Genomic DNA, 12923 nt, shown 5'->3' with positions numbered 1-12923 from the left:
TGACTGCAGGCATTGACAGAACCAACACAACATGCCCTAACAATTCATCATGAGTTTTCCATCCTGTGCCTTGTCTGAGTATGCTTCTATTTATACTGGTTAGATAATACCAGTAAGTTTACAATCAGAACTTTTCTTTTTTCTTGCAGAATGGATTAATCATTATCTTTCTGGCTACATTAGTTTTTTTTTTTTTTTCTTCCTGGTAAAAATGGATAAAATGTTCCTGTCACCCTGATCGAGAAGAAAGGCAAAAAGAGAAACCACAAAGTAAGGAGCCAAAATATGGTTGAAAAATTCACTCTGACCTAGACTGGGATTTAAGCCATGCTACTATTGGCTGTCTGAAACCTTTTCAAGGGGAAGTTGTAAAAGAGATTGAATGCTTGTGAGGATGCTATGCTCTACCCTGTAAATAAAAGCTCTTACCTGGTCAGTTCTGAGGGATTTTAGTGGCTAATGAGGAATCTTACCTTGGTTGTATGTTGAATTTGTACATTCACACACGATGCTCTTTTTGGACTCAATGCCTTGCTCTCTAGTGACCTGCTCTGTTTACAAAAGAGCAACGAGGCAGAATAAATTAGGAACATTTAATGAAATCTGCTTTGGTCCAGTGGCTCTCTATAATGCAGTATAGGCAAATGAAGCACTGAGAATGACTGTATGCTCCCAATTATATTTAGCTTAAAAGCGCATAGGTGCTATAATATGAAGCATTATATTATTATTGGCCATTATCTTAAGACCTGAAGTTGGTGAATATCTCAAAGAATTGGACTTCCTAGAGAAAAATATTACACTTTTAATCTTTTATGCATTGTGAATGCTTTTATCAGATGTGATACTAACCTCACTGATATATCATCTGGTTGATTTACAAATATTTTCTGTCATTTGACTTAACACCAAAAGCTGATCCCAGTTGTGGTAGGTTATTTTAACATGTGTTGTAGATGTCCGGTGCCTCAGTTTGTATCTGTCCTCTTCCTTTTTTTACCTTGGTGGCAAATGTGTTTAGGTCTGTCAGTACTGCCCTATTCAGCTGTGAACAGGACAAAGACTTATGGAACTCGGCAAATGGGTCACTTCTACAATCCCATCAGTGTTCATCTTTTTCTCAGTCTAGGATTTGTTGAATGTTCACTACAGCTGTAGCCTCTTTACCACCACCAGTTTATCCCTCTTACCACCCAGTTTACCCTCACTATCCAATTTTAATCCTTAAGCCTTTTTGCATGTTCTTTTTGCTATCTCTGCCTCAGCATTCAAATACCACTTCGCCAGTAGCTGCTTCAGAAAATGCTGGTCTGTAGAGAGCCACATAGGTGATGAGTTGCAAGAAGACTGCATCTGTCCTGGTGCTGCATGAGCTGGGTGAGCACCTGTGCAGCAGCAGGCACACACAGATGCAGAGGTTTATTCTGTAGTGGAGGTCTGCACTTGCACAGAGATGGCTGAAGCTGCTTCTGGGAAGCCACAGAAAACAGCTTATGTACTGCAGTTTGAAAACCTTTACCCCATACGGCCGCAAAACAAAGATATTTTTCAGGACCTTAATTATCACAGGATGTTAAAGTATATGTTTATTATGTCTGTGAGAGAATTTGTCTTGCAGAATTATGGGTACAGTAGAGCTGAGGGAGGATCCTGAGGAGGCCATTCATTACAGGAAGAATGAGATAAACTGCTTCCTCTCTTCCAGGAAAATGAGAAATAAATACATTTATGAGAGCAATTTTTAGTTGTTTGTCCATAGCAGATCTTTCTCTTGTGCAGATGCAGGTCTCCTTCACAAAGTAGTATGCAACTACCTCTTAGTTTAGTCTCATAACAGGTATGAAAGCATTAACTATTTTTCAACTAATGACATCAAAATAACATGTCAGTGACAGAGACAGAATCCCCTACTCATTTGTCCAGATGATGTTGCCTTTCCCATAATTTTTTTTTTCTTTACAGGGTGGAGAACCATGTTCCTGACACAAGTATGTACCGTTTACATTTGCCTTCGTCAGATTTTCTTCAATAATTTGGCAAATCTTTCCAGCTTTTGGCAACCAGCAATTTAAAGTCACTACTACACTTTTAAATATTTTTTTTCAAATGCAAAAAAGGGGCAACGCATAAAATTTGAATTCAGTATATCCTTTCATTATATTCAAAATGAGATTCTAAAGACACTTCCCAAATCTAATAAATATTTACATGGCATTATGTGAAAGTTGAGTGAAATGTAAAGATGAAAGAAGTGCAGGAAACCTTTGACCTTAATTACTAATCCATGTTCCCTGATACTGCCTTTTTGTCACATACAATACTTGGACAACCTGGCTGAACAATGGAAAGAAAATAGCTCAGTGATTACTGTTCTCTGCCAATCTCCCTTACCTGGGCCCTGCTCCCAGTGTCACAATGGTAAGGATAATAGCTGTGCCACCTCTAAGTAGTAACAGCTGTGTAGTCTGAGGGAAGAAATTGCGGACAACTTTCAAAAATGGAAGTCATATATAAACAAGGATCATAGAAAATAGTACAAACTGTCATCTTAAATGTGGAATCACAACATAGGTTACCAAAAAGATTTTAAGGAGCACCTTGACAAGAATGTAGGAGTGATACCAACTTTTTCAAATTTCTTCCACAGAGGAGTCCTGGAAGAAAGTAAGTAAAGCTATAGAGGATGAAAGTGTAGAAGAAGCATTTAAGGTGGTCAACTCAGCAGAAAAGCTGAAAGAATTTTTTTGCCTTGCTAAAGAACCAAACTTCAGGTGGGCTGAGCATGAGGAACTGTCCTAAAATGAATTCTCAGTAGGACAGAATATAGGAGAAATTGATATGTTAAACAGTGACTAATTGCTGGAGCTGTGCAGAATTCCCTCAAGGAATTCAAATGTTCTGTTATTCAAGTGCTAGTACCAGTGGGTTGTTTTTTTTCCTGTATCCGATCTTAATGCCAGCAAACTGGAACATAGGAAATTTAGCACTGATCCACTGGTCTCTTAAAAGAGGGCTCCAAGGGTGATCATGGGAACTACAGAACTGTCAGTCTGACTTCCATACCAGGGAAATCAGATGAACTGTAGTAAAGAAAAAAACCAATAGACACAGATAAAGCTAATAGTCCGTAGAAGCATCAAATGGTTTCTGTTAAGGGATGTTATGCCTCACAAATCTATTGGCATTCTTTAGAGATGTCAAAAAGCATGTTGATATTATTGTTCATGCTTGAATGTGTGACCTTAGACCAGAAGACTGAGACCCTTGGGACCCTTACCCCCAAGGCAGTCTGAACTGAACTATTTCTTCTCCTCACCTGGATTCAAGTGGAGTAGGAATTCAAACAGTGTATATAACCTAACCATTTTTATGAGTAATCTTCACTCCTACAGAAATAGCAAAGTAGAGAATAATACACATAGCTCCCACAGTTTAAATCCCATGAGTAACAGGATATACTGTACTGAATTTTTAAAACTACATTATTAGGAGTATCACATAAATTGTTATTACTGATGTAATAAAACCTAAACCAACACAGCTGGGGACACCAAGGCTATAAATATAACACTTTTTTTTTTGTACTGTAATAATATGTGCCAAATTATTTTTGTCTAAATCTGCTGATTTTAGTTGAATTGGATAAAATCTGAATGAGTATGTCCACTATAATACATGTTCCTTTATAAATGCCTTTGCCTAATTTATATTTATATTTATATTTATATTTATATTTATATTTATATTTATATTTTCCTACAGAAACTGCTGCGTGGTACTTAAAGGACATTTTCTGTTTTATTTATTGAACCTGCTGCTGGGGAACTCAAAAAATGTAAGTGAGGATGATCTGAATGTACTGCAATTCAGCATTCTAATGTTTTTGAGTACACAAAAAAAAAAACATTTCTTTAGTTCCTGTACTTTCTGATCATCTTCTCTCTCTGGTCTAGTCCCTGGTGAATAAGTGCTCATAGAAGCAAGCATCTGCAATGTGAAGCTCAGGTTTAGCTGGGCCCACCTTGGAGGGAGCAGTAGGGCACACAAGGTGACCCATTGAGAATTTCTTTGTACTTTCTTCTCTGTTTCTGTATTGTCAGTGTCCAGATAAAACATTTTGCGCTTTCCCTTTTTTGGAACAGTTAATGTACATGAAAAGTAAATGCAAGGAAAGGTGATTGACAGCATGTACTTTTTAGAATAACTTTTTCTACATCATGTTTCTGTATAAAAAGCCCTCAAAATTAAGATTGAATTTTTAAATTCAGCTTTGCTTTTAAAAATAACAGATTTCTTGGTAACTGTACCCATGCTGTATGCAGAAAAGCTCAAAGTATATCCTATGGGCTTGCATTGATCTAAGCCCTGTGTTTTCTTAACTGGAATGGGATACATCGTCAAAACCTTTTACCTTTCTACAAGGCACACATTCCCTATAGCAACAGACACCCTGTGACTTACTATGGCTACCAGTAGAGCTGTAGGGTTGTGAAAAGCAGATCTGAACCTACCTAAATAATAAAAAGATATATAAAAGTCAATGGTAATTACAGATTTGACTCCATTGGCAAAAAGACAAAATAATGTTTGGCAAACAAATAAACGTAGCTAAGTATGACAGCAGATTCATGGTTCTGAACCACAGGAAAATGACAGTGTTTCCTTCATCTGACTTGCCAACCCACTTACCTTCAGCTTTCTCCCACTCCAAGTGCACCCCCCAGATTCACTGCCATCTAGCCACATTTCCGCACTCCATTACAGAAGTGTTTTCTGTAAGAGATGCTGTTCCTGGTGCTTTCTTGCCTCAGTCCCACAAGGAGAGTGTTTGTTTGTTTTGCTTCCATGCTCTAAACATTTGTCCTTTGTCCTTTAGTAAGTGAGGTGCTGTTCTGCTTGTTTTTCATTATTTTAATTCCCTTTCAGTCAGAATGGTTCACATTTGAATGTTTAAATCCTCTTTGCAGAAATGTAAGCTTTGCTTCTGGGATTGTCTTTACATATGAAATGCTAACAATATAGATGATAAAACTGTCTCGGGCCCCTGTATAGGAATGTTGGATTGTCAGGCCCAATTCCTTTGGAATTCCCCAGCCAAAATTTTTTAATGAAAATAATAATAATAGAAAAAATTGTTCTGAGGTTCAGAGCATGCCCGTTACAGAGTGTACTTAGGAGCACATCCAAGCACCAATCTTTTGGTACTTCTGTGCTGTATCCATATTCATTAAGTTAATTAAGCTATTAATTGAATATGTAAGTTCAGGTAATTAAATATAAGACTTATTTCTTTAGTTTAAAGGGTAATAATAAAAAATTTAAACTTGCAAACTAGATCACACATTTAGTGATGATAAATGTGACCTGGAAAGTGCAATAGTCCAATATGAATTAGTTAATTGCATCCATTCATTAGGTAATGTACATTAGCAGAAGGTCAATCCATTTGAGGCTTGATGTGTTTTACAAATAATAAATTCAAACAGGTAAATTGAAGAGAAATTCACAATAGGAGAGTGTGTTATGTATTTAAACTCAGGACAGAGTTCCTACAGCTCAGAAGCATGTTGCGTGTTATCTTCCCAGTTATTGGCAAGTGTTCTTTACAGCACTGTCCTGAGGCACAGCCCCTCATCACCTGTCCACTCTGTGGAAAAAGACGAGTGCTGCTTTGCAGAGCAGGTGGTGAGCTGCTGTACGGTGGTGACCAGCCAAGCACTGTGGGCTGGATGGGCTCAGGAAGACTTCAGACTTGAGGAGCTGCATCTTGGGTTTACTCCATCACAGGCAAAACGGGCCTTCTGCACAATTGTCTGGTGTGGGTACATGCTGCATTTCAAGTGTGGACTTAAACCATAATATTAATTTTTGAAACGGACTCATTTCTAAAAATGAGCCAAACACTGACAGTCTTTCCAAGCACATTCTGTTTCATCACCGTCACTGTAAATGAATTATGTGTGGCTTGCTTAAATCCAAGTTTAAATTTAGGACTGAATTTACCATAGCAGCAATTTACAGTTCTACTGGTATAAAATGACCAATATCACAGGACAGAAAACTGATCTGTTGGATTTATTTTTAGTAAAAACTACGTTAAATCAAGTTTTCTTCACTGGCCATTCCTGGATTTTCAGTAATAAAAAATGGTTGTTCTTGATATCAGCTTTTACTTTTTCTTTTTTTTTAATGTTAAATGTAATGTAGAAATAAAGAAAATAAAAGTAGATTTTAGAACATAAAATATATCCAGACCCATTATTAAGCAATTATTAACAAGACTTATAATATTAAGACAATGAATTAATTGGGATATTTGAAACATTTCTGTCATAACATCTTTCTAGATTCATCCCAGTATTATGGGTGTTATTTTACAGATAATATTGCTTATATGTATTACTTTTTACCTTCTATGTATAAAATACCTCTATCTAGAGCAAGGACTGATACCATTCTGTGCGCAATTCAAGGGCCATAATTCTTGAAAAGATTTCAAGCAGCGAACCTCTTTCAAATGATCAGGCTTAGAGACATTTAGAGAATTGATTCAATTAACCTAGAGGAAAAAAAGTGCTATAATGTGTGATTTATATTTGCAGATAAATTAAAATACAACTATCTCCTGAAGAGCATTTGCTGCCATCATAGTCAGTAATGAAAATAGCAGGCAATTAAAATAGGACACCTGAGGCTGAACCTTTTACTGTATATATCAGAACATGAAGTTCAGATTTCAAAAGTGCAAATCTGAGCTGAAAAATAAGTTAGTGGAAGTTTCTTTTTGGCCCCTATTTTCCCCCCAGAACTGATTTCTAAAGCACACAGGAAATGGGAGGGACATTTACTGATGCATAAGGCAAAGGGTGAAGAGGAGTAGGCTCTCTCAATCAATACTGAATTTGTATGAGGAGCCAGAGATAACACTGCTAAACACCAGAAAGACAGCTGAGAGAACTATGTATAAAATAGAACTTAGGGGTCAGATCAGAATCACTGGGGGACAGGTTTTGAAGTTGATCTTGAAATGAGTCACTGGAAGTGTCTGACAAAACGATGTGATTCAGTTCCTTTGTGTGTGTCAGTGCTTAGAAAGAGTCTGGAGCTCACTAAGGAGCATAAGAAATATTAATGGAGCAAGGAATTGAAGTAGTGAGAGAGAATACCTCTGTAATTTTGGGGTCACTGTATCCATTGTCCATTTCAGTGGTGTTTTTTCTTCCACAAATTAGATCATTTTTCCTCTGTATTCATTGTTATTACTGAGTTATTGTCCTAATGTCCAAGGCAATAGTGGTAGCAATCCCTCCTACAAAGAAATTGCTTTAAATATTAATAATTAACTATTAACTTGCATGATCTGAAGCCATATCTCAGTTTGCTATCATATAGAAGCCAGGGTAGTGCTGAAGGGCTGAACCAGCTCACCAAGCTGGATTCACCAGTGTGTCCCACATCGTGTCACAGACCTCGCTCTGAATGCTGTTTGGCAAAGCTGCTGTTGCACTTGATGAGAACCCAGTTGCAGTCTTGGCTCTAAGGCCTACATCGTTTGTCTTTCCAGGTGGAGGAAGAGAAAAACCAGTTGGACACCCACTGTTGGGAAGAGCGAAGGCAGGTGTCTGCCATGTTCTGCTGGCTGTAGACCAGGAGCTGCAGCACGGTAAGTGCGGTACCATTCGCCACTCGGGGAACGCTGGCGGGGTTTAGGTGGCAGTCTGCAGGTGAGTCAGCTGTGAGATCTTTTGCAGTCTGAATTGCTTTTAGACGTAAGAGAAGCATGGTTTGTACAACAAAGAGTCGCTGGAGGCTCAGGATGCTGAGAAACAGAGTCATAGGAGCTTGGTGACAATTAGGAGTTTACGCTACTCCTAATTATGTGGGTTTGAACTGCATCTCCAGATGCACTAGAATCCCGTCTCACCAAAATCTCCTGCAAACTTCATTGACTCAATTTAAGAATGAAACTGTTGTACAGTTCTCTCATTCCTCAAACCTGTTTAATGCAGTCCGTTTTTGAAGGAACACATCTCCACTCTGATTTATTTTAAAACAGCTTTTAGAACTTGTCATCCTTGTGATGAAGTGTTAGGTCTTGTTGCCAGGGTGCCATTAAAAACTGAATTTCTGACGTTTAAAAGTCTCACTTATCCCAAGTGTCACAATTTGACAGCTCTGCGTGTCACATTACAGCACAGTATTTTGGATCCATTTCCTCTGTCGGGGGGGGAGGGGGGGGGAGGAAGAAGTATGAAAAATGACAGAAAGCAAAATCTGCAGTTTCCTTCTTCATTATTGAGCTGGAGATTTACAGAAGTACACGTTAACGCAGAAATGCCTTAAATGGCACTCTGGATCCTGTGTACATGCCTGTGCAGAAGCAATCTTTGTCCCGTGCTCCTGTACAAACACTAAGGGTGCACTGGCTGTCTTTCTAATCATCTGTGAGCCAGTAAAACAAGGAGCAAGGAATATCCATGGAGTCAACATAACGGATATTGTAACAAAATCAAAACATGGCCAGATCCTCGTTTATTCTGGACTAAGTCAATAAAAAGGTCATGTGGCATATTTCTTGCTGCTTTGTTTGTGCCAGCTTGGGACAGCTGTATGCTTTGGTGTCCTTTCTCTGTTTATCTACCTGCAATGTTATAACTGCAAACATACCGTCTGCAAACATGGTATCTGATCGGTTTCAAAACGTTGGGAGTGTTTGCATCAGGAAAGAGAACTTACTGATTTTGCCTAAAGTGACAAAAATCGTGGGCACTTCACGTATTTTCTGCCTGGAAGTTCTGACCAGAGAGAGCGTAGGGCTTTGGCCACACATTTCCGACTTCCCTCAGCCCACTGCCACGTGCTGTTTCACCCAGCTAGCGGGGACAGATGGCCAGGGCACACGTGCTGCTCGGGGTGCGCGTGATGAGCCTGACATGGGGAGCACGGCACCGGGCTCCATTTGGCTGCGGGCTTCTCAGAAACCCACTGCGTGACATGCCCGGCCTCGGGCAGCATGTGGCCTCCCGCAGAAAGGAACAGGTGGCTGTTGCTCGAACAAATTGTTCCAGCCTCTAGTCCTCTTCCTTCTGCAAAGAACTTTAAGGAACGGAGAAAGCTGCGGCTGGGCTGCGGGCCTTGCCCTGCTGCCTCCTCTCCTTCCTGAGCGCAGCGCGGGCGCAGACGGGGCCGGGAGCCCCTCGCTCTGGGGCCACGCGGGGGTCCGGGCCTGCAGCAGCCCGCGCACTCGCAGCGTGCGGGCCTCTGGAAAACGGGCAACGTGCACCGGGCGGGCCGGGGCGGCCTCCGCGCAGCAGGAGGGAAGCGTGTCCCGGGGCGAGGGGACGCGGCCCCCGCGGCTGCGGCCATGTCGCGGCGGGCAGGGCCGCCGGCGCGCGCAGGCTCCGGGCGCGGCGGGGCGCGAGGCGGCGCCGCGCGGGCGGCGGGGGCCCCCTGCCGTAGCGGCGGGCGGCGGGGGGCGCGCGGCCGGCAGGGGGCAGCAGGCGGGCGGGGACCGCGAGCGGGACCGGGCCGGGGCCGGCGCGGCGGCAGGTAGGGCGGCGGCGGGCGGGGGCGTCTGCCGCAGGGCCGCGGGCGGGGAGCGGCGAGGAGAGGCGCCGGGCCGGGCCCTCCCCTCACGGCCGGCGCGGAGGGGCCGCGTCCCGCGGGGAGAGCGGCGGGAGGACGGGGGCGGCCGGGCGGGGGCCGGGAGCGATGACCCGGGGGGGCCGGCTCGGCCCCACCAGCCCGGGGGCAGCGCCCTCCGCCCGGCGCCGTGAGGGGTCGCCCGCTGCCCGCCGCCCGAGGGGCTCCGCGCCTGAGGGGACGCCGCAGCGCGAGCGCGGGGGACCGGCCGCCGGCGCTGCGCGGTGCCGTTCCCGCGGGTTGCCCCAGGCGGGGCCGCGCGGGGCCGGGGCTGGCGTCTCCCGGCGCGGAGCGGCGAGCGGGGACACCGCGGCTGTGGTGCTCCCCCCGCGGCGTTCCCCGGTCCCGCTCCTCTGGACCGTCCCCACGAGCATCGGCGGGGAAGTCCCCGGCGGCCGGTGCGGGATGGTGCGGGGCCGGCGGGAGCCCAGCACCCGGCGGAGGCCTGCGGGGATCCGCGGCTGCGCCGCGCGTGTGAGCGGGGCTGTGCCGCTCTCGCCCTAGGTAGGACGGACCTGCCCCCCTGCCTCTGCCCCCATGTCCAATAAGAAGAGCCCCTGCTTGACACCTGCCTATATACAGGGGACGAGAGCAACATCTTCAGCGCCGGGCTTTCGAGGCGGGGGGGGGGGGGGAAAACCCAAAGCACAACACAACATCAGGTCAGAGCGGGGGGCTCGGCTGTACTATAACCCCCCCCCCCCCCCCCCCCAAGACTATGACTTCCAGTAAAATTGAGATGCCAGGGGAGGTGAAGGCAGATCCTGCAGCTCTGATGGCATCTCTGCATCTGCTGCCTTCTCCCACTCTCAACCTTGAAATCAAATACACCAAGGTAAGTTGTGTTCATTTGTTCTGGCAGGGAGATTCATGGCTTTCCCTCCAAAGAAGGGATTTTGCTTAAAATCAATTTCAGTCTGCCCTAACCAACTTCAGCTCTGAGATCAAAAAACAAACAAACAAAAAGGCAACGAAACAAAACAAAACAAATATATATATATGTATAAAGACTGCCTTGAATCTGTAATATGGGAAACAGATTTTTAGCCCTCTAATCATCTGAAAAAACACAGGATAATAGAAAATCAAATGAGATCTGTTGGGACTGGCTTTGCCACTTCCCTTTAAATGTAGCATTTTCTACAGAGCTGTTGGGCTTTATTCACAGTGCAAAATCACTAGCCCTCTAATGTTTTGGTTGCTTTTGATGTAATTCAGAGGAAGTTACTATACGTACCCATATTTCTCAATCAGAAAATAAAAATGTTTTCTTTCTTGAATTAGCCTGTGTACCCAAGGGACTCTTTTACAATTCCTGGAGGACTCTTAACACTGCCAGGTTGTTACAGCACTGGAACAGGTCTCTTTACTAACTTCCTGAATACACCCTTGAACAGTATTGCGAAAGGGGATATTTTTTCCTGCTAACGTTTCAGACTAATTTTCATAAAGAAGGGGTTAACAATCAACCCATCGGGTCAATGTAGAAAAATCTGCTACTTTTCTTTGCTATATTATGGGACTACATCGTTTTTGTAGATTAAAATGGACTTTAACAATGGTCATTTGTTTGTCAATGCAATTTGAATTTATAAATTTGTTTTTATGTTTTGAATCTTTGCATCTTCAGTACCTTTAATTAAAGAATACTTTCATTCCTATTGGAGAAGTTTCAAATGTGTGAATAGGGTACAGTGTGTCAGACTTTGTTTCTAATTGCTGAGAAACTTAAGAAAATAAAGCACATCAGCCCTGGAAAAAGGTGACAACATTTTTATCTACTGGAAATACAACTTCAGGAGCTTTAAAACTGGTAGGAAACTCATTTTGGCCAATGTAGTGTATTTTTTGTCTTCCATATCATCACTTCGAAAGCTTTTCATCTTTTCTCTTTTTTTAAGTGGGTGCCAAAATTGTCTTCTAATTTGTTACAGTTATTCCATGTTCTAGAAGAATGTTTCAGAGGAAAATCAACTCTTAGATTTTGTTACATTTTAATGAGAATTGCAATATGCAAATTTAAAGATGCAGGTTTTCTTGCATATAATTTATTTGAAAATGGTTTAAATAAATTAGGAATGTAGTTATTTGAGGTTGTGTGGTGTTACACTTTGGGAGCAATGATACTATGCAAACAGTACGTGGCATTAATTTTATTTATTGCTGGTTTCAGTTTAAAATAAGCCTCAGTGGGTAATATCTGCTAGTAGTATCGCAGTCGGTTTACACAGAAAGTGTACTTGCATTTCTTCATTTTAAAACTAGAGAATTCGTTCAAAAATCTTTCAAAAATAGAGCAGTCATTAACAGCCATATCTTCTTTGTGAGGATGTAAGCTGGACAGTAACCTTTAATGATTCATAGTATATACTGCCATCATCTCAGAAATATGTAAGATGTTACACATCTTATCCTACTGGAACAAGTTAAAAAAAAAGTTATTTGTTTTTAATATTAAACCAAAAACAGCAGCAACACATTTCTTCTAGGCTTAGTTTTGAGGTATCAGGTAATTCCTTACTGCTTATGAGAGAAATTGGGTTTAGGACAGGTATTGAATATTTCACTTGGTATATCCTCTGTCTCTGTTTTTCTGTCTCTTTCTTCCCTCCTTTTTCTCTGCAGGAAATACAAGTGATTTATAGATAATAGGAGTCTTCAGTTTGGAGTCTTGTCTTGGGCAGGACTTTTATCCAGGATCCCCTTTCCCACCTATTACAAAGAAAAACAATCAAAAATGAAATAATGGATTGTAACTTGATTCTTTCATTTGGGGGATTGTAACTTGATTCTTTCATTTGGGGGAGTGGTCACTTCATGTCTTAAATGCCAAACAACTGCTATAAACAATAAATAACATTAGACTAAATAAATTTACCAAAAACAAAATCAAAAAAACTCAAACCTTTTAAAATCAGACATCTGTAAGCATTCCTAGCGGCCTCTCTCCTGCTTGTTAGCTGAGAATTTTAAATACACATCCAGGACCCAGAATTCTTGAACTCTTTATTACAGCTGTCTCTGAATGTAAAATCTTAACCATTTGGGATTTAATTCCTTAAAAAAAAAATAGAGGTACCTGTGGACATTTAAACAATGTAAAGTAATTTTAAAATATGCTTTGCTAATTAAATTCGATTTTTGGAATTCTAAAATTGGAAAATAGTTAAGACAATTTTGTTAGGACAGAACATATTAAAGTTCCAGGAATCCCTAAACAAGATTTGTTAAGATATGTAATGTATAGTGGAAAAAATAAGATTACTCATTAACCTTTAAAA

At 41.9% G+C, this 12923-nt stretch overlaps 1 protein-coding gene and 2 long non-coding RNA genes across 5 annotated transcripts in view; 2 read left to right on the top strand and 1 right to left on the bottom strand.

Annotated features, from left to right (window-relative positions):
• Window positions 1-56: 56 nt before the first annotated feature.
• On the top strand, window positions 57-8224 carry LOC121075883. Its single transcript, XR_005823215.1, has 4 exons — window positions 57-270; window positions 1963-1988; window positions 3763-3835; window positions 7565-8224. It is a non-coding gene; the product is annotated as an uncharacterized LOC121075883 (long non-coding RNA).
• Window positions 8225-9952: 1728 nt separating this feature from the next.
• ALDH1A2 (aldehyde dehydrogenase 1 family member A2) overlaps window positions 9953-12923 on the top strand; it is a 56222-nt gene continuing 53251 nt past the window's right edge. The window contains exon 1 of the mRNA XM_040569607.1: window positions 9953-10477. Within this exon, the coding sequence (XP_040425541.1) occupies window positions 10361-10477 (117 nt within the window). The 5' untranslated portion in view covers window positions 9953-10360. The remainder of the gene's footprint in view (window positions 10478-12923) is intronic.
• The window catches only part of LOC121075882, a 128228-nt gene continuing 125789 nt past the window's right edge, over window positions 10485-12923 (bottom strand). For all 3 annotated transcript variants that reach the window (XR_005823208.1, XR_005823211.1, XR_005823214.1), the window contains one exon: window positions 10485-12354. This is a non-coding gene — a long non-coding RNA (uncharacterized LOC121075882). The remainder of the gene's footprint in view (window positions 12355-12923) is intronic.

This window comes from Cygnus olor, chromosome 11 (assembly GCF_009769625.2).
Source record: "Cygnus olor isolate bCygOlo1 chromosome 11, bCygOlo1.pri.v2, whole genome shotgun sequence".
Lineage (NCBI taxonomy): Eukaryota > Metazoa > Chordata > Aves > Anseriformes > Anatidae > Cygnus > Cygnus olor.
This window is presented reverse-complemented; position numbering and strand designations above follow the sequence as displayed.